This window comes from Corylus avellana, chromosome ca3, assembly GCF_901000735.1.
Source record: "Corylus avellana chromosome ca3, CavTom2PMs-1.0".
In the NCBI taxonomy this organism is placed as follows: Eukaryota; Viridiplantae; Streptophyta; class Magnoliopsida; order Fagales; family Betulaceae; genus Corylus; species Corylus avellana.
Genome location: NC_081543.1, coordinates 10,838,772 through 10,860,332, shown reverse-complemented (window position 1 = coordinate 10,860,332; position 21,561 = coordinate 10,838,772). Strand labels below are relative to the sequence as shown.

At 36.1% G+C, this 21,561-nt stretch overlaps 4 protein-coding genes across 5 annotated transcripts; 1 reads left to right on the top strand and 3 right to left on the bottom strand.

The window, feature by feature from the left end:
- Positions 1-626: 626 nt before the first annotated feature.
- On the bottom strand, positions 627-4,872 carry LOC132176102 (uncharacterized). Its single transcript, XM_059588227.1, has 2 exons — positions 4,544-4,872; positions 627-1,377 (listed from the first exon to the last, which is right to left on the bottom strand). Exons 1-2 carry the CDS (start codon positions 4,699-4,701, stop codon positions 765-767), a joined length of 771 nt encoding a protein of 256 aa, XP_059444210.1. The 5' UTR covers positions 4,702-4,872; the 3' UTR covers positions 627-764.
- A 1,124-nt stretch (positions 4,873-5,996) lies between these two features.
- LOC132176735 (uncharacterized) lies at positions 5,997-8,952 on the bottom strand. The gene is made up of 5 exons (XM_059589021.1): positions 8,597-8,952; positions 7,020-7,115; positions 6,886-6,934; positions 6,324-6,452; positions 5,997-6,186 (listed from the first exon to the last, which is right to left on the bottom strand). Exons 1-4 carry the CDS (start codon positions 8,915-8,917, stop codon positions 6,364-6,366), a joined length of 555 nt encoding a protein of 184 aa, XP_059445004.1. The 5' UTR covers positions 8,918-8,952; the 3' UTR covers positions 5,997-6,186; positions 6,324-6,363.
- Positions 8,953-10,483: 1,531 nt separating this feature from the next.
- LOC132176406 (aspartic proteinase nepenthesin-1-like) lies at positions 10,484-12,103 on the top strand. Its single transcript, XM_059588599.1, has one exon. It carries the CDS (start codon positions 10,563-10,565, stop codon positions 11,961-11,963), a length of 1,401 nt encoding a protein of 466 aa, XP_059444582.1. The 5' UTR covers positions 10,484-10,562; the 3' UTR covers positions 11,964-12,103.
- A 232-nt stretch (positions 12,104-12,335) lies between these two features.
- On the bottom strand, positions 12,336-21,318 carry LOC132176251 (probable polyamine transporter At1g31830). 2 transcript variants are annotated; one of them, XM_059588402.1, is made up of 2 exons: positions 21,087-21,318; positions 12,336-14,257 (listed from the first exon to the last, which is right to left on the bottom strand). In XM_059588402.1, the coding sequence occupies exons 1-2, from the start codon at positions 21,237-21,239 to the stop codon at positions 12,800-12,802; spliced, it is 1,611 nt and encodes a 536-aa protein (XP_059444385.1). In that variant the 5' UTR covers positions 21,240-21,318; the 3' UTR covers positions 12,336-12,799. The 2 variants fall into 2 exon arrangements, with proteins under 2 accessions (XP_059444385.1, XP_059444386.1); XM_059588403.1 differs by lacking the exon at positions 21,087-21,318 and adding an exon at positions 14,708-14,925.
- Between the last annotated feature and the right edge of the window lie 243 nt (positions 21,319-21,561).

The following is a 21,561-nucleotide window of genomic DNA, read 5'->3' as shown; positions in this document are numbered from 1 at the left end:
TCTTGTGATAAAAATGGGGTTTCTTCTCTCTTGTCTTTCTAATATAATGAACTCTTTAATTATATGGTTATTTAATATACATTAAACTTTTTTTTTTTTAAGTTGTTCTTTTGTTTTCTCTTCTCAAAACAAAAACATTTCCAAACACAACACTCTTAAAAACACAACTCTTGGTGGAAAACAAAAATATATGGAAAAGTTGTTGCTAGCTATGGACCCGGATCTTCTAGACAAAGTTGTTTTGCTTTCCCCAAGATCAAAGGTTCAGAGGTTGGTGAAGGAGAAAGAAAAGGGAAAAACCCAGCCTCATGGAAATCCCACAATCATGGTGGGAAATAAAAAGTTGCATATTCTCAAATTCTTGGAATATAATCTGCCACATGGAGTTGTGAATGTACTAATCCTAAATTGAAGACCAGAGAACGGCATATAAAAGAGGAAATGAAAGCTAAGTGTATAGAGAAATGCTATTCTTTCATCTTTCATCTGTATTTTTTTTCAAACCCACCATTAGATATGCAAGTCCCACGTATCTATTTGTAGATTTAAAAAAGGGATGAATGGGAGATGGAGGAATAATAGATCCCTTAAAATTATTATACCCGGACATTAAGAGGCAAGCATAATGGAAAAGAAAGACGTTGCAGTTAAAGAGAAACACTATTTGAGAATGTCATACAATTTAGTAATCCTAGTGTAGCACAAAAGTCATACAACAAAGCACAAAGAGATTAATGATGTTGCTTACTCCATATACAGTTCTCTCAAAGGTTTTCATCTTCTTGTGTGTCATCTGCACTTAAAAGGTGACCGAGTGCAACTCGCGCCTTCTTTGGTTCGGATGAGGCTTCCTTCTCATCGTCTTCATCACCCTTCCTCTTCACCCTTTCACCATCTGCTCCATCATCGACAACCGAAGGGGCTTCATCACCAGTATTTTCTTCTTTTTCCTCCACAGCAGATGGCTTTGGATCAGATTCTTCAGCCTTCTCTCTACCTTTCAGATCTTTTTTCATAGATGACGACCTTTCGCATTCCTCCAGAACAGAGCGAATTTCTTCTTTGCTAGAAAGATCCAGGGGAGTCTTCCCCGCTTTTGTCCTGGCACTAAGACTCGCACCTTTCTTTGCCAAGTACTTAACAAGTTCAAGGTGGGATCCTTGAACGGCGTAGTGTAGCGGAGTCAGGCCCTTGCGGTTAGAAGCTTTAATGGAGACCCCAGATGAAAGCAGAGTCCGCACCACTTCTAAATGCCCCTTTTGGGCAGCAAAGTGTATTGCACCCATGTCATCCATGGCTGCGGCACGGACATCAGCCTTGTTCTTGCAGAGGTAACTCACCACCTCTGCTTGCCCAGACCATGCAGCTAAATGTAGTCTATGGTCAAGTTTCTTGTGTCAAGGAAACAAAATCTGAATGCTAGGATGCTGAATAACAGATACAGTTTCACAGACAAATTGAGAAGAGAATAATCGAACGAACTACTATCATCATAAACAAAAGCTCACAATAAGAAGAAAACTATGAAAATAATTGAAAAGAAAAAAAGAATAACAAGGCCACACCCATTAGGATTACTTAATAAACACAGATGCCATGAATGGTTATCTTCTAAGGTGCCTGTCCAGCATCAAATCCATCTTGAAATCCTTTAGCTTTGTACTGACTGCATCCTTTTCTTTTTGTTTGTTTTTTATGACAGAATTAAGATGAGACAAAAATGAGAACATTCAAAAGGGAGTTTTTGGGACTTCAAAGTCTAGATTTCAGAAGGGATTGTATTTCCTTGTGGTCTCAAAATGCTCTAAGGGGCCATTTGGAAGTCCTATAGACATCAATAAATCACCAAGTAACTAGAAATGTAAAACGCCAAATAACAATAAATGTCACTTAAAAACACAAGAGACACTAATAAATTGGCAAGTCCAGAAGGCCTGTCACCCTTAGAGACTAATTTAATTTCCTGGATATCAATCCCAGGAAAATATGATTTAGAATCTAATCTTTTCATCAGAGTGACCTTTTAAGAATTTACAGATGCACAGCTAGGCCCCAAAGCTATACCCTGCTGACCCATAAAATAGTAACGAGATTTGAACCTGATAAATTTCCAATTGTGTCAAAGGTTTAAACTGACGAGAAATGGAGAATTTAATCACTTGACTATTATTCCCACACTCCCCCTCAAGTGTAGATGTAGGCTCCCCTTCAATAAATGGGCTCAAATATGAGATTTTTAAATTTAAATGAGAGGTAAAGTGGAGTTAGGGTTCGAACTTAGGGCAACCTGGCCCTGAAAATCATGAGAATTACAACTTATCCCAAAATTTTGGAAAATTGTAAATTCAATCACTTAAATACTATTCTAATAAAACCCGAATGTTGAGAGAGGAGTGTCCAAAGTCACAATTCAAACTTAAGACAATTGGTTCTAATATTATGATAAACTACTCGTTGTCTAAAAAAATTTAAACTAATAAAAAATAGTAAATTTACTCACATTACCATTATTTAGCATAACCTATACACTGAGAGAGTCAAAAAGCAAATATACTACTCATTCACCTACCAGGGTGTCGACTCAGGCTGATCAAGAATCACTTAATTTGACCAAGACCAAAAACATTCAAGGCTGAGGGAACTATATAACATTTTAGAGCAATTAGAAGTTTGTTTCCATGAAGGAGAGAGTATCAGCTATTAGAAATAAGGGTATTTCTGCAGTACTATTTATTTGGGGGTCTTTTGCAACTTCCAATTTTGGTCCACCCGTTATTTAGTTGGCCCTTTTTTTCCTTTTTTTTTAGGTAACTTTTGTGTTCACTTTGAGTCCAGGTTTGCTGATTTCGACAAACTTAATCCCCAAGTTTGGTTAGTATTGATCTATATGTCATGAATTGGTCTTCTCTGGGAAATGTAAGGGAAAAAATAATAATAAAAGAAAGAAAGAAAGAAGAAACTACTATCAAGCCCCTCTATTGATTCGTTTTCTTTTTTCTTTCTTATTTGTCTTTTACATCTCTTGTATACTTCTCTTGTGCTAGGAATACAACCCTTCTATTTATTTTTCTTTTTATGAAGTTCAACAACCTAGCAAGAAAGGAAAATAAACCTCTTACAAGTCTACGATGTAATCCCTATCTTGGATGTGATGTCCAGAACCATAGGTATGATCCTTCCTCTTTTTTTTCTCCATGTTTTCTGTCACCAACTTACATTGTTCGTGATTTCCAGCAAGTATAAACAGATCTAAATAAAACCTTACCAATACCCAATCAGTTTGAATCCCCAGGCCCTAATTTTCCGTGATCCTAAATTTTTTTGTTTATATCCTACATCCATAAACAGCTCCAAGAAATAGTTAACACTACCTAACTGATTATTGTTTAAGACCAGAGCTCTGACTTTAAAAGTAATCTCAAATGAAGTTGAGTCGTTAAAAATGGGACAGCCAAAGAAAAAGATCAAATAGTTGGATAAGAAAATCAGTAATTCAGGGTCAAATGAGAAATGAAAAAGAGAGAACACAGCTAGAATTTTCTCGCAACCCTGTCATTCTCTAGCCTAGTGTAGTTTTGGATTTTGTGATTGTTCTTGGTTGTGGAGTATAAGATATGGATAGATGTAGATAAATTGAGGTTGTCAGCACCAACTCCAAAAATAGCCTTACAAGACAATATTGCCAGTCATTTGTCACTCCAAACTAATCCAAAGACGTGTACGTTGCCACCTTATACTCATATCAAACACTAATTCAGTTTCTTTATTTTTCAAAATAATCACCTTTTTACCCTGAATCTTTACCAAAAGGACTAGCCCAATGAAGAAGAATAAGTGAGAGCCTCACAAAGTTCAAAGGTCCCCCAACTGCAGAAAGTGGTTAGACTTAGAATGATCATATATGTGCTCAACATCCTTAAAATATTTTCATTTCGTAAATTTGCAATGCCATCAGGCACTGTCTCATAAAGTGCAGATTTGTCACATTTAAGTGAACAGAGCCAATGTATGCAGAACCTTGCTCAAAAAGCCTAACGTGATGATGAAGAATACATGATAAGACCACACAACAGCCAAAACCCATGAATAGCATTTCGCAAATGATAATACTCATTGAAAAATACATATTATGATTATGGTGAAGAAGCTAATGATGCCATAGGCGTTCAAACACTAGATGTGCATCTGAAACTGAAAGTAACCAATATCGAACAAAGAGGTACGAAAAGCTAGAGAGACTAGGAGAGCGGCCCACAAATTTCAATCTCACAACGAATAAAAACCTGTAAGCAACTATATTATCCAATAAAACGAAAGTTACGAACTGGGTCATATAGAATTCTCTCTCTCCCAAATCATGGTCACTCATAAATCATAAAAGAAAAGACAATAGTAACGAATCAGATAAACTTCCGAACTAAATTCGTCTAACTAAATTTCAGAATTTAAAGTTGTAAATTCTTTTTGTCATATTTTCTCGGGAACCAAACAAGGCACAAAAAAGAATCCTATTAAAGCAATGAAAAGGTAGAGTAGAGGATACGGTGTTCTAGAGTGCTTATCTCTAGAATTGACAGCCAAAGGGTTTGAGACCAAGATAGACTGCACCGTATTCAGGTCACCGGACCGAGCCGCCGTGTGAAGATCTTCCCCAGTGCTCGGTTTCTGAGGATTACCCATTTTCGCCTTCGCTCCGATCATTAGAAAGTAAGATGCTTTATCGCGTTTAAATGCGCATAACCCGCTCGTTCATACGGGTTTTTTTACAAGCAGGTGATAGGCCTACTAAGAGGTGGGCTCTCTCCTTTTCTTCTCTCTTATTTTTTGGATAAGAGGTGGGCTTTTTCGCACTGCATTGTCGTGCTGCAGACGCCAGGGGCGGTCGGAGTTCGATTTTTTTTTTTTTTTTTTTTTTTTGAAGGAGAGTTCGATTTTATTTTTTAGTTTACTTATGAAACGAATCCGTTTCTATTCATTTATGTATAATTTTTTTAGAATATTTTATATTTAAAAATATGAAGAAAAACAAAATGTTATTTTTTTAATGCGATGGATATACCAATTTTAATATAAATATTTCATTTCATGATAAAATATTAGAAAATAAAAAGTTGGTAGTTAATTTTTTTTATGCGTTTACTGATAAGTTTATGAGTTTACAGATAAAATTTATTTTTATTAACTTGAATGATATATATATATATATAATAACCATAGATTTATGAAAATATATTAACAATAGTTATTTTATTTGACAAAAGAATAAGTTGATCAAACAACTTGTGAAAAAGTTTGAATTCCTTCAACCAAAAAAAAAAAAGAACTAAACTTATACTTTTAACAGTTGGTTTGATTATAGCCCTGCATACATTGTAAATTCAATTTATTTTTCAATTACATGAGTCTTATTGTGTTATTATTTTCATTGTTGAATATCATCATATAATTACTAATTACAAACTCTACAAGACTACAACACAATGAAGTTGTATTTGTTCTTAACAAGTAACAATTAGATATATTGTTTTATAAATTATAACGGAGATTTCTATTGAATTACTCATTCAGTAAGTAGCCTCACTATTATATAATCTTCCAAATTACATCACTGATTTTTTTGTGCATGTTTTGATAATAATGTCTAATAGATCTAAATGAGATAGATATCAGCAAAAGAAGTACAATTTGGTTTAAAAAAGGAGAAGAAATGCTCAAGAGGTGCCTGAGGTATGACTTATTTATCAAATCACTCTATAAGGTTTAAATTTTATCAATTTACTCTCTTAGATTTCAATTGTTATCAAATAGATCATCTTGTCTACTTTTCAATAAATTTATATCATTAAAAAAGGGGAAAAAATAGAGGTATGGTGGCTGGCGAGGCTCTATGAAAAAGGAATTGTAGAGGATCAAATCCTGGGGGTAGCTGCCGTGTTGTACGTGTCTAGTGTCTACTATGAATTGTGAATATACGTAGGATTACCATATAAAAGGATAGAAGTGTCGCTGCCTCTCTACAATATTATAATAGCATTTTAATCTGGAGAAAGAAACACATTGTCGTAATGAAGTGAAAATCAGAAATGCCCAACAGTAGTCTTTTCCATAGCATCTCATCTGCTAATTGTAGTAGACCCTCCGGAATCCAGACTGATTTTTTTTTTTTCTTTTCTCGTCGATCAATTCCTAGAAGACACATTTTAACAGAATTATCAAAATTTGATTCCACCAAAAGGTATGAAAAGTATTTTATCAACGTTTCATTAAATTATAACATCCAAGAACACACCAATAATGAAAGACGTTAAGCATCAAAGACTCACCTAAAAGCTTCTGTTACTGAGTGGCATGGACAAGTGAAGGCTATGTTGATGGAATCCCAAATCTTCTTCGGAGAGCATCCATTGCTTTCTCACAGGATTGTGAAAGCTCAGTGATGGATGTTTTGCATGCTGAAAATTTTGAATGAAAACAAAAGATGTATCAAAAGGAATGAGATGATGGTTTATAAACTGCTGAAACAGAATCAATGATACTTATGACTTCAACATAGAGTAATGAAGAACATATCCTTAATCTCATCAATAAGTACATGGTAATGCATCATGAATTGAGTACATGCCCTTGTGCAAATGGCCGCACCCTCATAATAGGGTATATATCCAACCCCAGATATCAGATATGGGATACACTAATCATAAATAAGATGTAAACAGGCCATAAACTATTTTGGGATTTCTCTGTTTCTATTGTTTTGTTAGTTTGAGTAATGTTTTTTGTCACTCTCTTATCCCTCCTATATATTCCCCAATCCCCATGATGCAGCAAAATAATCAGGTTTGGTTATCTTAACAAGGTCGCAGAAGCAAAGTCTTTGTAACATACCACGAGATGCGCTGCCATGTGCATCTGCAATGAACTCTCCATATGAAGCCTGAAAAAGAATCATCCGGACTTCTTTGAGAAATTACTGAAAGACATCAGAAAAACTCATCTAGTGTTTGTCACCGAGGAAACACCTTCATTGCTTCACGACTTTCACTGATCCTTTCAGACATCTTCTTGTATTCCTTCTCTGATTCATCCATCAATTGTTGGCATGATTGAGTCTGAATCTATGGAATTAGAAAATGGAAAACAGAGACAATAATTAGCTGAGAAAACCCTGCTAACATTTTAGTTTACGCAGATTACAGCTTTCAGAATCCATCAATTGTTGGCATGGTTGAGTCTGAATCTATGGAATTAGAAAATGGAAAACAGAGACAATAATTAGCTGAGAAAACCCTGCTAACATTTTAGTTTACTTTCAGAAGTTCTGAAGTTGGTCAACAACCGTGTAAAGGATTCTGGCATTTGTTTCTCCTGGTCTGGTCAACCAGGTACACTTAACAAATAAATTACAGAAATCGAAAGTAACCGAGGGGTCAAATTCAGCCATAAAGAATGAAGAGCACCATGCATTCTTCACAATCACAACCAAAGAAAAGAATGAAAAATATGCAACTGAAAGGTTTGGACCCTCGAAAGAAGATAGATATACTCTTTTTACTGACTTTTTGAGTTGGACCTTTGAAAAGAATTTTTCACATGTAAGTGGAAGTAGTTCATGTGAAATTTGTGGAAGCTTGAAATGGTTAAAGCATAAGATCAAATTGTAAAATCCAAAATTCAAGAATTCAAGCTTAGGTCAACCTTAATTACACCTGAAAGCTTGCAAAATTTTGTCAAGGCCCTCATAATTCTAAGATAATTCTTTTACTGGAAGCAAAATTATGTCAAAGCACTCATTTGGGAAGTCCAATGCATGGTACTATTTGAACACTAAAAATAGATTCTGTGGTGAGTAATTCAGTAACGTAGGAACACAAAAGATGATGTCAAGTAATTGTTGATAAAGCACAAAATCCTTTGTTTTTACGTCAATCAACATGATTTTGAGAAAATGTATCTTTGAGCAATTGGTTAAACCACAATTCAACTATTTATACACAGTTGCAGATCCAGTGGTTGCACGTTGACGGAGTTACAAATAAAATCTTAAATATAGAAATCATGAAAATAATTGATCAAAAAGAGTGAAAATGATCAACAAGTTTTATTGATTAGATCCAGAACTTGCGAAATTTTGCATTGCCTTGTTGAAAATAAGTTTTTCGATTAATGGAATATTAGCCATTGTAACACAGCAAAACGATTTCATTAAGTGACACGTGGAAGTCAAGAAATTAGAGGGCTAATTAACATAGCCTATTAACAAAATCTAAAATGGAGTTTCAGGAAACAAAATGAAAGGCTTAAAATCATAAATGATCAAATATCTAAATATCACTCTTAGATATATCGCTTTTTACACTGATCCGTTTGGCAGCTCAGAAAATGAAAGAAATGTAGAGAAAAAATTTCAAATCTCAAAAAAAACTTTGACATTGGACACTCAAGAGCATCACTCAACAGAGAAAGTTATAATAATTCCAGTTTTCTAGGACTATTTTCTCAGCAACCAAACAAGTCGTACTCAACAAAACTCAAAATGGCAATAAACGCAAACGCAATCTTACTCGAGAGAGAGAGAGAGAGAGAGAGAGAGAGAGACCTTGAAGCGCTTGTGGAGGCGAGACTGGGAAGAGTCGAGCTCCTTAAGGATCTCGGCGTGAGAGCGATCGATGTGGCGCTTGAGATCGTCGAGGCGTGAAGAGGCGAGGTCCTTAAGATCGGAGAAGCTGCTTAGGGAGTTCAGAGCAGTAGGAAGCGACTTTTCCTTCTTGATCTTCGAGGCAGAGAGCGTTTTCTTGCTGCTGATGAAGATACCCGATTTCGGAGACTCGTTTGGAGGAGGAGGAGAAGAAGCCACCTTCGGTAACGGCGTTTCCAGAAGCTCCGCTACTGAGGACCTGCGATTCCCTTTCTTCTTCATATTTCTCACTGCGCTCAAAGTTTCTGTTGCAGAGTTCGGATTTTGGAATTGTGAGGGAGGGGCCAATTTTGTGGTCTGGATATTTATAGTGGCGGGTATTCTTCGTTTTAAATTTTGGGGTAATGAGTTTGGAAAATGTCTCGTTATTTTTCTTTCGTCTCCAATCTTTTTTTTTTTTTTTTTAGGTTTCTTCCTATCGTTTTATTTACCGGACAGAAATGACTTGATTCTGAAAATTACCAACAAATTTTAGATGAATTGATCATTTTTGGGGAGTTAAAAGAGAGCCATAGGAACAAAGGTTTGCTTGGGATTTCAATAACAATTGCAGTATGTTTTAGAGGGGTATTTAAAACATTTCAAATGACTATTATGGATAATTTGTGCGTTAAATACACTTATAACCCTCTAACCGACCGGTTTTTTTTAAAATGGACAAAGTTTTACTCTAAATTGGGTGGAGGAATTTCTTTCGACCTACTCTATAAAAGTGACATGTGTTCATTTTTTTTAATAACATATGAAATGCACATGAATTTTTAATAAATTTTATTTCGACTTTGTCTCTCCTATTAAAAAAAAATGTGCATCTTATATGTTTAAGGGACATATGTCACTTTTATAGATTAGGTTGAATGAATTTTTTTTAACCCAGTTTGAAGGAAAACTTTATTATTTTAAAATAGTCTCACGAATTGATAGATGTGACACTTAGAGCCCACTCAAATAAACAGTTAAATAGCCTCACGAATTGACAGATGTGATACTTAGAGCCCACTCAAATAAACAACTAAATAGCCTCACGAATTGACATATGTGACACTTAGATTACACTCATATAAACAGTCAAATAAGTTTATAAAAGCTTTATTTTTTCAAAACTTTTTAGTCTTCGTGACTTTTGCATATGAAAAGGGCACAAGTGAATCAGTATATTGAATCGGCCTTCAATTTCCAATTTAAGTTCAATTGCGCCAACCAGGACCATTTCCTGAAAGTTAATTACGGCCATAACCCCGTTTCTTCTATGGTATGTTTGATATTGTGATTTTATAAACAAAAAATGTGATTTTAAACCAAATTACAGAAAATGAATTGTTTAGGTTGTATTTTTTAAAAATTGCGATTTAAATTATGTGCTTTCAAATCGTAGTTAAGGAAGTGTTTTTTCTTCTTTTTTCTAAATGCACAATTTCAAAAACTAAGTTGCGATTTTGAAAGCCCAACCGTAATTTTGTCAAACGCTTAATTGAGTTTTTAAAAATCACACTTTTTAAAATCACAAACTCAAGGAAACTTAAATTGAAAAAAATAATATCATTTCCAAACCATAACATCACTAGTCTGATAGGACAAATAAATTGAACAATTCTTTATCTCATTAATTCTTAACAATTATATGGTATTTGGCTTCATGGATACTCTTTAATAGCTCGTAATTTAATAAATAGATACTTCTTAGTCACATAGACACAAGCTTCTTTGACATGCCATAAATAAGCCATAGTCACCAATTAATTAGTTACTATTTTTAATAAGAAAGCATGCATGGCAAGATGTTGAAAACCAACAAAGCCTACCATGTATATATATATATTCATCGTCTTCTCTACTATAAAGCACCACCATCCTCCATTGTCCTGCCATGGCGACAATGAGAATATTAGCATTTCTCAGCATCCTGTCAAACTTATTGCTGCTGGTGCTGGGTCATGTTGTAGGGAAACCCAACGCCAATGGCTTGACTATCAAGCTCATCCATAGAGACTCACCAGCATCACCTCTTTACCCTGGAAACACTACTTTCATTGAAAGGATTCAAAGACTCGTAAACCAATCTAAAGCTCGTGCTGCAGGTGCTGGTTACCTGTCCGTACACCCTAATGAGGCTATTCGTGCGCCCATTGCTATTCAAGCAAAGTCTATATACATGGTGAGACTTGGCATTGGCACCTTCAATGCAACTTTCCCTGCTCGGCCATTCAAGGCATACCACCTGCACATGGACACTGGAAGCTCCGTCACATGGACACAGTGTCAGGACTGTGCACTCCCTGGTAATCGTTGCTTCCCTTGTAGTGAACCCCCTTTCCCCAACAGGCTTTCCACAACTTATAGGCCTCTCCCTTGTAATGTGCACCCACTTTGCATACCCCATCAATGCATTGGGGACTCATGCTCCTACCAATCGAGGTACCTGGATGGTGCATACACAATTGGGATTCTTGCAAGCGAAGCTTTCACTTTCCTTTCCGCTAGTGGCAGGCCTCAGACTATTCCAAACATAGTTTTTGGTTGCTCAATTGACACTGCTGATATGCACTATGGTGGGAATGACAATCAAGTAAACGGGATATTTGGGTTGGGATGGGGCATCCGTTCCTTTGTGAATCAAATACAAAATCTGAGTCATGGAACATTCTCATACTGCCTCAAGTTCAATGATGGCCATGCCTTGGACACATATCTAAGGTTCGGGGGAGATATACCTCAACCAACAACAGTTTTACAGACAACTAAACTAGTCCAATTTAAAAGCTCCCAGGCCTACTTTATTGAGTTGCTAGGCATCAGCATTAATGGGACAAGGCTTGACATCAATCCAGAGCTATTTAGTTTACAATTTGACGGTTCTGGAGGGTGTGCTATAGACTCTGGAACTACTTTTACAACTATCATCAAGTCTGCTTATGATGTAGTAATTAGAAAACTTCTGCTTTATTTTTCGGGTTTCCCTAACATGACAAGGACTAGGATTTTTGAATCATGTTTTGATCTTTGCTATGAGCGCAGTGTGCCGGAAGGGTTCAGAGACCTTCCTGGTATGACCTTTCATTTAAGAAATGCAGAGCTTGAAGTTGCACCACAAGGGACATTTGTTGTGAATCAGCTCGACTCTGGGGAAGAAGTCTTTTGTTTGGCGATAGTTGGAGGTGATCACGTTACTCTATTGGGAGCATACCAGCAAACAAACCAAAAGTTCATATATGACATTACAAGGAAGCAGTTGCAATTTGCACCAGAGGATTGTGCTCAAAATGCTTAGAGCGTCTATTATTCTTTTGTTTGAGTTATCATATAAATGAAATTATCCATTTGAATAAACTCTCTCTATCTAGCCTTTTTTTGACTCTCCTTTCACTTGGGCTCCATTTGTTTTGACATAAAAGGTTTTCTATCAGCAAATATTTTCAATGAAATCATTTATTAGGAAAAAAAAAAAAAAAGATTTTCTGGAATACAGAATCCTGAATCTGACGGACAAAAAAGAACTAAATTGCTGCCACTTAAATTGTCTAGGGAAGAAATTAGAACTTATTATTTCCATTGATGAAATGAATTATTGAATTAAGAACTTAACTTGTAGCCAACTACAAGCTATTTAGACTATAATGTAAGGATGCTTCTCTAACATGTAAAAGCTTGTTTCAGAGATTACCAGAACCGCAATCCTTCATTACAAGATTATGTCTAACGAAATCGGGAATTAATTATAGAAGACACAATACTAAAATTTACTCTGAGCAAATCTACGTTTTCCTTACACATTCAGTAATGTCTAAATTTTAAATCATCCCTTCCATCTATCATCAATCTAAAAACAAAGATGATAAACAGCGAGTAACCACAGCATTGAAACAAGCAAATGAGCATATTAGTTAGAATGCTACCTTTGCATTCTTGTTTCAATAGAGACTCTGCCAACTTGATCAGTGTGGCATAAGGATTACTACCCAACAGCTTAGCACCATCATGGAATATTGTATGCGCTTATTTTCAAGAAAGGGTGTGGAAAATAGGCTGCACGAACTGATTTATGTATAGGATTCCATTCACCCCGCTGTCCACTTCCCTTCACTTTCTTTGCTGGATGGAAATGCACTAATCTATTAAGGGATCATTACTGTTCCGAATATTACCATGAAGATCTGGGAGGTCAGAACTAGTGGAGAACTTGATCCATCTCTTTCTCTCCACATACTTGAGACTGGGCTGCATCACAAGGCCAATTACCACTGCAACCATACTTACAAGAAATACTTTGAGCGTAGAAAGAGCCAATACAGCACAAATCAATATGGTTGGAGGAATACACATAAGAATGGCTCCAACTGTCCCCATGGGTATCTTGTAAGGCCGAGATGCAGCAGGGTGTTTTATCCGTAACCATACAAAAGCCATGAACTCCAAAATCATTCCAAAACAGTACAAGAAATTCTCTGCAGCTACAATTTCTTGGAAGCTCAGCCACGATAGCAAGAGGACACCAGAAGCTGAGAATAAAATCCCTATCAGAGGAGTTCCATATCGAGACCTCTTAGCAAAGAATTCAGGCAGCATCCCTCTTTCAGCCATTCCCAGAAGTTGGAAAGAGTCACTGCTCATCTCAGCTACAAACATCCCCATATTTGACATTGCTGCAGCTCCTTGGATCCACCATCTCAACCAAACTCCTCCAAGAATTTTGGCAATATCCGAGAAATACCCATCAGTCCACAACTCACGGTTGACTGGAACAGCCCCGGTGCCAATTAAAAGTGGGAAGAAATACCCAAGCACTACCAATATCAAAGCATAAAGCAGAGCCTTTGGAAGAGTTCTCTTCGGGTTGTCCACCTCACCCGCAAGTGTGCTTATAGAGTCCCAATAATTTAGATTCCAAAACAAAGTGTTCAAATACAAATTCCAGTCCACATCATGTAGGTTTACCTCTAACCATCGGGAAGGCTTCAGTTTTGGAATTCCCACAAGTCCCATAACCACAAAAGGAAGAATTGAGAATATCCCTAATAGAACCGCAAGCCATCCCACAATGGCTAAACCCCTATAGTTCATGTAAGTGAGGACAATGGTCAAAGCTAACACCGCTAGGACTCTTGGTAAACCACCACCTAAAGCCGGGATTGCCGACTTCCAATAGTCAAGAAACAGAACCGGATAGAGAGCATTATCAATAACCCCACTTAGCCATTTCATCCAACCTTGCTGAAACCCCCAATAAGGACCCAAAGCAGCCGAAACCCAAACCACGTAACCACCATTCTCAGGGAACATGGTACCCATCTCGGCTGTTATTAATGCCTCAGGAACACTCCATATGAACGGAAAGACCAAGAACCCTAGAAGGGCTAAAAGAGGACCAGCAGCACCAACAGCGTCCTCGACTCCAAACGGCCCCCCAGAAACCTCATAGAAGATTAGGAAGACAAGGGGCAGAACCGAAACTCTCTTCAAGTTATCTGCCCTAGGAAGAGGCACTTCACCAACTGACACATATTCATCACCACTATACTGTCCCATTGCAATAGAAGCTTGCCTATTTGCTGTGTTCCTCAATTTCTGCATTCGGTATCATGTACTCAACAAAATAAAGACTGGGTTTTCTCTCAATATACCAAAAAAAGAAATTTCAAAGCAAAAACGTTTAATTACACAAGTGAACAATCAAATAGAGAAATTTATGTACACGCAGCTATCAAGTAATTGTCAAAGTAAAAACATGCAAGTATAACCATAGAAGAAGAATCACACATAGAAATTAACGAAGACAGACATTCAAACAAATAGAAAGGCATCAGAAATAGAGGTGGGTCACTCGCAAATTTGCAATCAAAAAATAAAGAAAAGGAGATAAAATTATATAAACAAAATCCAAATAGAGAGTTGAGGAAAGAGAGATCTGAAAATCCTGGACATTAACAATCGCTAATATGGAAATGAACAGGTAGGTTTTTCTGAGTAATAGAAGGGTAAAATAAGAGAAAATAAGAGATGGGACATCGGACAAACCATGAAAGAAAAGGAATTCCTTATGGGGTCGAGCAGATAACCTCCGGCATTGAAGAATAAAACCTTGAATTCAAAGCTCAGATCATATTACTACACCCCAGCTTCAACTCAGCGCGAGAGAAAGAGGGGAATCAGGGTCCGACATTCCTCAACCAACTTGCAAAGTTGCACTTACATTTGTTTTTGATTTATTTATTGCTTTGTGCGTCAAGTTTTCAGGCAATTGGTCGGGACTCGCACTGTGGCGAGATAATTCTGGAATAAATATATGCACGTGGTCATTTGGGAAAGAGCATGACGAAGCGTTTGATAATTAATTTTTATCGCTATATTTGATAATAATAAGTTTCAAAAGCGATTTTGATTTTGGGTTGAAAAAGAATTTTGATGGAATATAAAAAAGATTAGAAGGGGTTTTTTTAGAACTGAAAAATATTGCCTTTTTTAGAAATGTATCCTATCTTATCTTGGGTAGTTGGGTTAATTTATTTATTTTTTACTCATATATGTTAAATTCATTACCAAACCAAAATCAATTCATGTAATTTACTTGATTTGTAGTAAGTTCTGTTGGCATCAAAATGTGATGAGTGAATACAATAAATAACAAATTACTCTCTACTGTCAATTTCTGTTAAAAAACTTGACGAATTTCATTAGTGTATTATGTCAAAGTAAATAAAATTATAACACGTGTTACTCTCAATAAAAAAAAATAAAAAATAAAAAATAAAAAAAGATATGATAGGAGCTCATATGAAAAGGCCTTGGGGTAGAGGTTGAACCAATCAAAAACGTTGATTTTTTTTTTCAGTCGTAGTACGACGACAGAAACTAAGCAGGAGATAGTGAGGGTGCCAGGACTTCCATCAACACAGCGATACGACAAATACCTTGGATTGCCAGCATTTGTGGGGAAATCTCGCAATCAAGCTTTCAAGTGTATTAAGGAGAGGGTATGGAGGCATCTCAGTGATTGAAAACTAAAATTTCTATCGTAGGCGGGAAAGGAGATATTATTGAAAGTGGTGATCCAAGCAATACCAACTTACAGTATGAGCATCTTTCTACTCCCGAAAGGTCTATGTACTGAAATTAATTCTTTGATGAAAAAATTTTGGTGGGCCCATCAAGAGAACGAATCAAGAATACACTAGATGAGTTGGAGTCAGATGGGGCTTTCTAAAGGTCGTGGGGGGTATGGGGTTCCGAGATTTGGTGAATTTCAACAAGGCCCTATTGGCGAAACAATGTTGGTGACTGTTGAAGTCTCCAGAGAGTCTTACTGCAAAAATCATGAAGGCAAAATATTACCCAAATTCCCCTTTTTTGGAGGCGAACCTTGGATCGAAACCTTCTTTTGCCTGGCGAAGTATTCATGGAGCAAGAGACCTTCTCGGGGCTGGTTTAATTTGGAGAATTGGGAATGGAAAAGATGTGCATATATGGGAAGATAATTGGATTCCAAAACCTTCAACATACCGAATTCAGTCTCCACCAAAGGTTTTGGAACCAAACAGTAGAGTGCACGAACTCATTAAGTGGGACATGGTCTGGTGGGATCAAAATATGTTAACAAACCTATTCACGGTAGAGGAAATAAAGGTAATTACTACTATCCCCATTAGCCATACGAACCAACCCGATGTCCAGATTTGGTGAGGTAATAGATCGGGAGAATTTTCAGTCAAAAGTGCCTATCATTTGGCAATGGAGGTGGAAGGTAGAACAGTCCCAGAATGCTCTAAATAGGTGAAGGAGAGCTCACTGTGGAAGACGTTAAGGCATTTACCCATGTCAAATGCTGAAAAAAAAAATTTCTTCTGGCGAGCATGCCATAACGTGCTCCCTACAAAAGACATCCTGCTTAGAAGAAAAGTGGTAAAGGAGCCTTTTTACCCAATATGCGAAAGGGAACCAGAGACGGTCATGCATGCAATATGGAGTTGCCTAGCACCTACGGATGTGTGGGGTTGCAGCAAGACAGTTTTCCAAAATGTGCAATTGAAGGTAACGATTTTATGCTTGTGGCTGAGTTTATATTGGGCAGATGTGGGAAAGAAGATGTTGTGCTTTTCATTCACCTTGCTCGTCAGATATGGATGCGGAGGAACAAATGGGTTCATGAAGGTAACCTCATCAACCCAAATGTTCTAATGAAGGAGGCGCAAGTATATGTTCATGAATTTCAAAAAGCGAATGAACCAACAATTCTTGCTACGGACGAGAACATCAACAATAAAGAGATTAAATGGTTAGGGCCTACACAAGGTTGGCTTAAGGTCAACTGGGATCTAGCTATAGACAAAGCTGGTGGAAGAATGGGGATAGGAGTTGTTGCTAGGGAAGAAAAAGGAAATGTAATCGCTGCAATGTGCAAGACACGAAGTGGGAGCTTTGAACCAACGACGGGAGAAGCCCTTGCCTCTTTTCATGCAGAGAGTTTATGCAGAGACTTGGGCATACAACAGCTAGTTCTAGAGGGTGATGCCAAACTAGTAGTGGATGCAATTAATTCATGCAAGAATAATTGGAGCCCTTTCGGTCATATTGTGGAGGATAAGCAAGGTGTTTTGCAAAACTTCTCAAGGTGGAGATGTGGGTTTATACACAATGAAGCTAATGAAGCGGCACATCGACTTGCAAAGGAGGCTATTACAAATGTCAGTGATATGATTTGGAGGGATCAAATTCCGGATTGTATTAGTGACATTATTTTGATGGAGCAAGTTGCTCTATCTTTTGATTGTTGATGGAGTCTTATGCTCCACCTCAGTTATTATTATCAATGATAATCATCATATTTCTTTTCAAAAAAAAAAAAAAAAAAAACTAAGCCTCATTTAAACCCAACTTTTACTTACGTGGCACAAAGTCACATAAGAGTTGTGTCAGATTCAAAATTGAAATTTAAAAAAATTTAAACATATGTCCAAAAAGTTAAGTCTTTTTGAGAAGAAACTAATTCCTCATAAATCAACGAACTTCTTGCTCAGCAAGTACAGAGCTGTACTATTGTTACTAGGATTATGTTTACTTTCTCTACAAGTATTTCTCTTCTATAAATAAGCTAGCTTATTATGTAAAACTCAATCAATTGAATTATTATCAAATCAAAGAATTTTCTCTCAAATACTTTGCGTATTTTTATTTTTCTTTTTGCCTACAGGCTTGTTTTTATCTTTTTGGGTAGAAGACGAAGACGCTTCTCCTTGCAGAACCAAAGACACTACTCTTTGATTAGTTACCTTAGTATTCTGCTATGTTATGATTGAACTTTATATGAAGTAGGAGTCGTCAACCACTTGTCATGCCAAATTCTGATTTTCTCCCCATTGCCCACACGCCATACCATTCCCTCCTTGAGCAGCTCCCAAGCGTTAAAAATCCTACGCCAAGCATAAGAAGGACTAGACCCAAGAGATGCCTCCAAGAAATTCCCATTTGGGTAATATTTATCCCTAAATATTCTCGCCACAAGTGAATCTTGGTGATGTACAAGACGTTATCCTTGTTTAGCTAACAAAGCTAAATTAAAACATTCCAAGTCCCTAAACCCCATTCCCCCATAATTTTTTGACATTCACATCCTCTCCTAACTCATCCATGTCATCTTTGACTCATTCACCTGTTGACCTAAATGGGGCTCAGTTGAGCCCCTATCATATCTCTAAAAAAAAATATAATTATACAAAAACTCTTGGGGGTGACTAGAAGCCTTATCTTTTTATGGATTGGAATTTTGCCTCCATCATTTTAGACATCAACTGTAACCTCCTATCTTCTCATAGCTGGAAAGCTTGTAAGGTTGCTAGAAGTGCTAATTTTAGAATACATTATTTAGTTAGATTGGTCGTTATTGGGAAGCATTTCAATTAGTCTTTCATTTTCTCTTTCATCTGGATTAAAAGTGAAAAAGACTATTCTTTGTAAACATTTTCCCATTTGAATAAAAATAAAAAATAAATACAAATAAGGGGTGACCGAACCACTCCTAGCCAAGGGCTCGGCCACCCCAGGGGCGGAACTACATGGCCCCTTGGGGGCTGCCCCTCTCCCCCAAGGGGCCATGTAGTCCAAAAATTTTTTAAAAAAAATGCTTAAAAGTTTTTTAAAATTAACATTTTATCCCTAAATTTTTTAATTTTGCCTTCCAAAACTTCGAATGCTAGTTCCGCTTCTTGCTATCCCTTAAAATTTGTTTCTTGAATTTATAAAAATATTTTATCTTATTAAAATTTTTAAATTATTTTTATTTTTTTAATAGTTTGAGTTGTTTGGAGGTGACATTGAATCCGTTGATAGTGTGGGAACATTTATGTAAATATGTACTTTTTATATAAATAATGTAAATAAGCGTGGGACCATTTCTATCGCTTCTCTCGCCATCGCCATCGCCATCGCCACCAAAACCAACATGACAGATTGACAGGAAACAGGACCCACGTGGTGTTAAATTCGTCGGACTCAAATTATCACTATATATGTACAAGTGGATGCAATACTCAGTAAAGAATATTCATTATTCATCAAACAAAAAAGACACCAAAAATTAAAAAGAATCTAGCATTATTGACGTGGGTTTCGCACCAAACCCATTTGGAATATCCCTTTCATACAAATTCAAGTCATTTTCAGTCTTAGAAAAAAACAGAAAATATATAGCATCATCGTTGATGGCAAAGACAGATTTTTAGCATAGCTAGTAATTTACATATAAAAAAAAAATGTCAGATAGTATTTATGGGGTTCATTTTCTCAAACAACTTTAGAATAGTCCTATAAAAGCATTGCCATTATTTACTGTCCAAATTGTTAAAGATAAGAAATTTTAAGGATGTTTCTTACCCTTATGGTAATTTTTTTTTTTTTTTTGACATATTTATTTTGACCTGAATATACAACTTATTTCTTTACACTAATAAATAATTTTTTTAACTTTTTTCTCACTAAAAACATTAAAACTCTATTCACCCTAATATCATATTGATTCTTATTACTATTAAATAAATAAATAAAATAAAATAAAACTTTGCCAAACACATGCTGGACTTTTTAGCCCATGCTCATGTTGGGGAATATTAGATGTTCTCATGTTATTTTTCTCGTGCCCTCATGATCTTATGTGCAAAGGTGCATCTGGTAAGTTTTTTAATCTAAAATTTTTTTTAAAATTATTTAAAAACAAAAAAAAAAAAATTATGCTCAAATTTTCTACTAGCTCCAATAAAATAAACCCAAATTTCATATCTTTGACACCTTTAGCCCCTATTAAACTTAGCCCAGTCCAAATTTCAGCCAAAAAATCAGAGTAAACTGAAGGAGAGTGTTTTCCACTACTTTTTACCTACTAGGCAACCACAATTTTTTTTTTTTTTTTTTTTTTGCTTGTTCATTGCTGTTGGCTGCTACTACGTTGTGATTCTGTTCTGTAAGGAGTGAATCGTTTTCCACTGGCCCTACTTTCATTATATTTTATTTCTACTTCTATTAAGATAAATTCTGGAATCCACCACTGTCTATGTGAAAATAATTTTATTAAAAAAAATATAAAAAAAAAATTGCTCTTATTTCTCTTATTTAGTCTTTATAAAATAATTTTCACCTACAACAATGAAGAGAAAAAAAAAAAAAAAAAAAAAAAAAAAAACTTGGCATTTCTCGCTTTTGCTAAATAAGATTGGAAGAGCCTAGAGCAACCACTCAAATTTTTTTTTTTCAAAAAATAAAAAATAAAAGATAAAAAGATAAGATTGGAGCACAAAAGTCCACACAAGTACAGCCTGTATAGAATATATAAATTAATTATAATACACAAATAGACAAGAACGTGGCTAAGCACAAATATAATAGAAGCATCTCATTTTATTATTAATTAATAAAGATTTGACCCACATATTTTATCCCACCATTCACTTTTAAACTCCATCCAACCCCGTGCACGCCACCAATTATGGGCAGCCACGTCAAATGGGCGGTCGTAAACCAACCACTCCAAATTCCTTTCCCTTAAAACTCATGCAATTCTGCATGACTATATATATATATATATATATATATAAACATTTTATAAATTATTAAATTTGACGTGATAGGATTTAATTAGTAATATATATTACCAAGAGATGACTATTAAGTTGTAAAAAATTTATATGGTATCTAGCATTAATTAATATCAGCAATACTCTCTTTCAACTCCAAACAAAATAAGAGGAAAATAATTAATGAAGAATTGCAAAAGGAAAAACTGTTAAAAAAAAAAAAAAAAAGTATTAACTAGTTTCAACTGGCTTCCGGTTTTCTAGGAGAGTGACCCACAAAAAAAAAAAAAAAAAAAAAAAAAAAGGGTAAAAGGAGTGTGTATTTGCAGTGCACTCACCTGATCCTCGTCGGAAGTATGCGGTGGTGCTGCCTCACTGTTGGTGGTCTGCGAGGGAGGTGGATCTGCTACAACTATGCGGCTGCCGGCTGCTACTCCTCCGCCATCCAGACCTCCCACGCCTGCCTGCATAGCCCTACTTTGAGATCCCATTCCTCTCTTTCTTCCCAACCTGTAGCTTTCCACGCATAAGTACTGGACTCTCTCTCTCTCTATATATATATATGTGTATGTTAATATGTATGTGTAAATAGAGAGAGAGAGAGAGATAGAGAGAGGGGTGGCTGCTGAGTCTGCTGACTGCTGAGCTTGAAAAACAGCTTGGTTGACCAATGACCACAACTTTTACATCGTTTCTACCCATGCCATGCCAATTGCCAACAAACCTCATAAAAAATATCCTCTCCATTTCAAAATTCTTCCATCTTTTTTATTTAGTGCATTTTGAAAGGTAGTGTTGTCCAAACGTTTTAAT

Coding starts and splice junctions, on each gene's coding strand:
- LOC132176735 (XM_059589021.1), bottom strand. CDS start 8,917: ATGAAGAAGAAAGGGAATCGCAGGTCCTCAGTAGCGGAGCTTCTGGAA. Junction 7,116..8,596: donor GCCTCCACAAGCGCTTCAAG/GTCTCTCTCTCT, acceptor CTAATTCCATAG/ATTCAGACTCAATCATGCCA. Junction 6,935..7,019: donor AAAGTCGTGAAGCAATGAAG/GTGTTTCCTCGG, acceptor ATTCTTTTTCAG/GCTTCATATGGAGAGTTCAT.
- LOC132176406 (XM_059588599.1), top strand. CDS start 10,563: ATGGCGACAATGAGAATATTAGCATTTCTCAGCATCCTGTCAAACTTA.
- LOC132176102 (XM_059588227.1), bottom strand. CDS start 4,701: ATGATCGGAGCGAAGGCGAAAATGGGTAATCCTCAGAAACCGAGCACT. Junction 1,378..4,543: donor GATAAGCACTCTAGAACACC/GTATCCTCTACT, acceptor ACTTGACCATAG/ACTACATTTAGCTGCATGGT.
- LOC132176251 (XM_059588402.1), bottom strand. CDS start 21,239: ATGGGATCTCAAAGTAGGGCTATGCAGGCAGGCGTGGGAGGTCTGGAT. Junction 14,258..21,086: donor ATACTTCCGACGAGGATCAG/GTGAGTGCACTG, acceptor TACCGAATGCAG/AAATTGAGGAACACAGCAAA.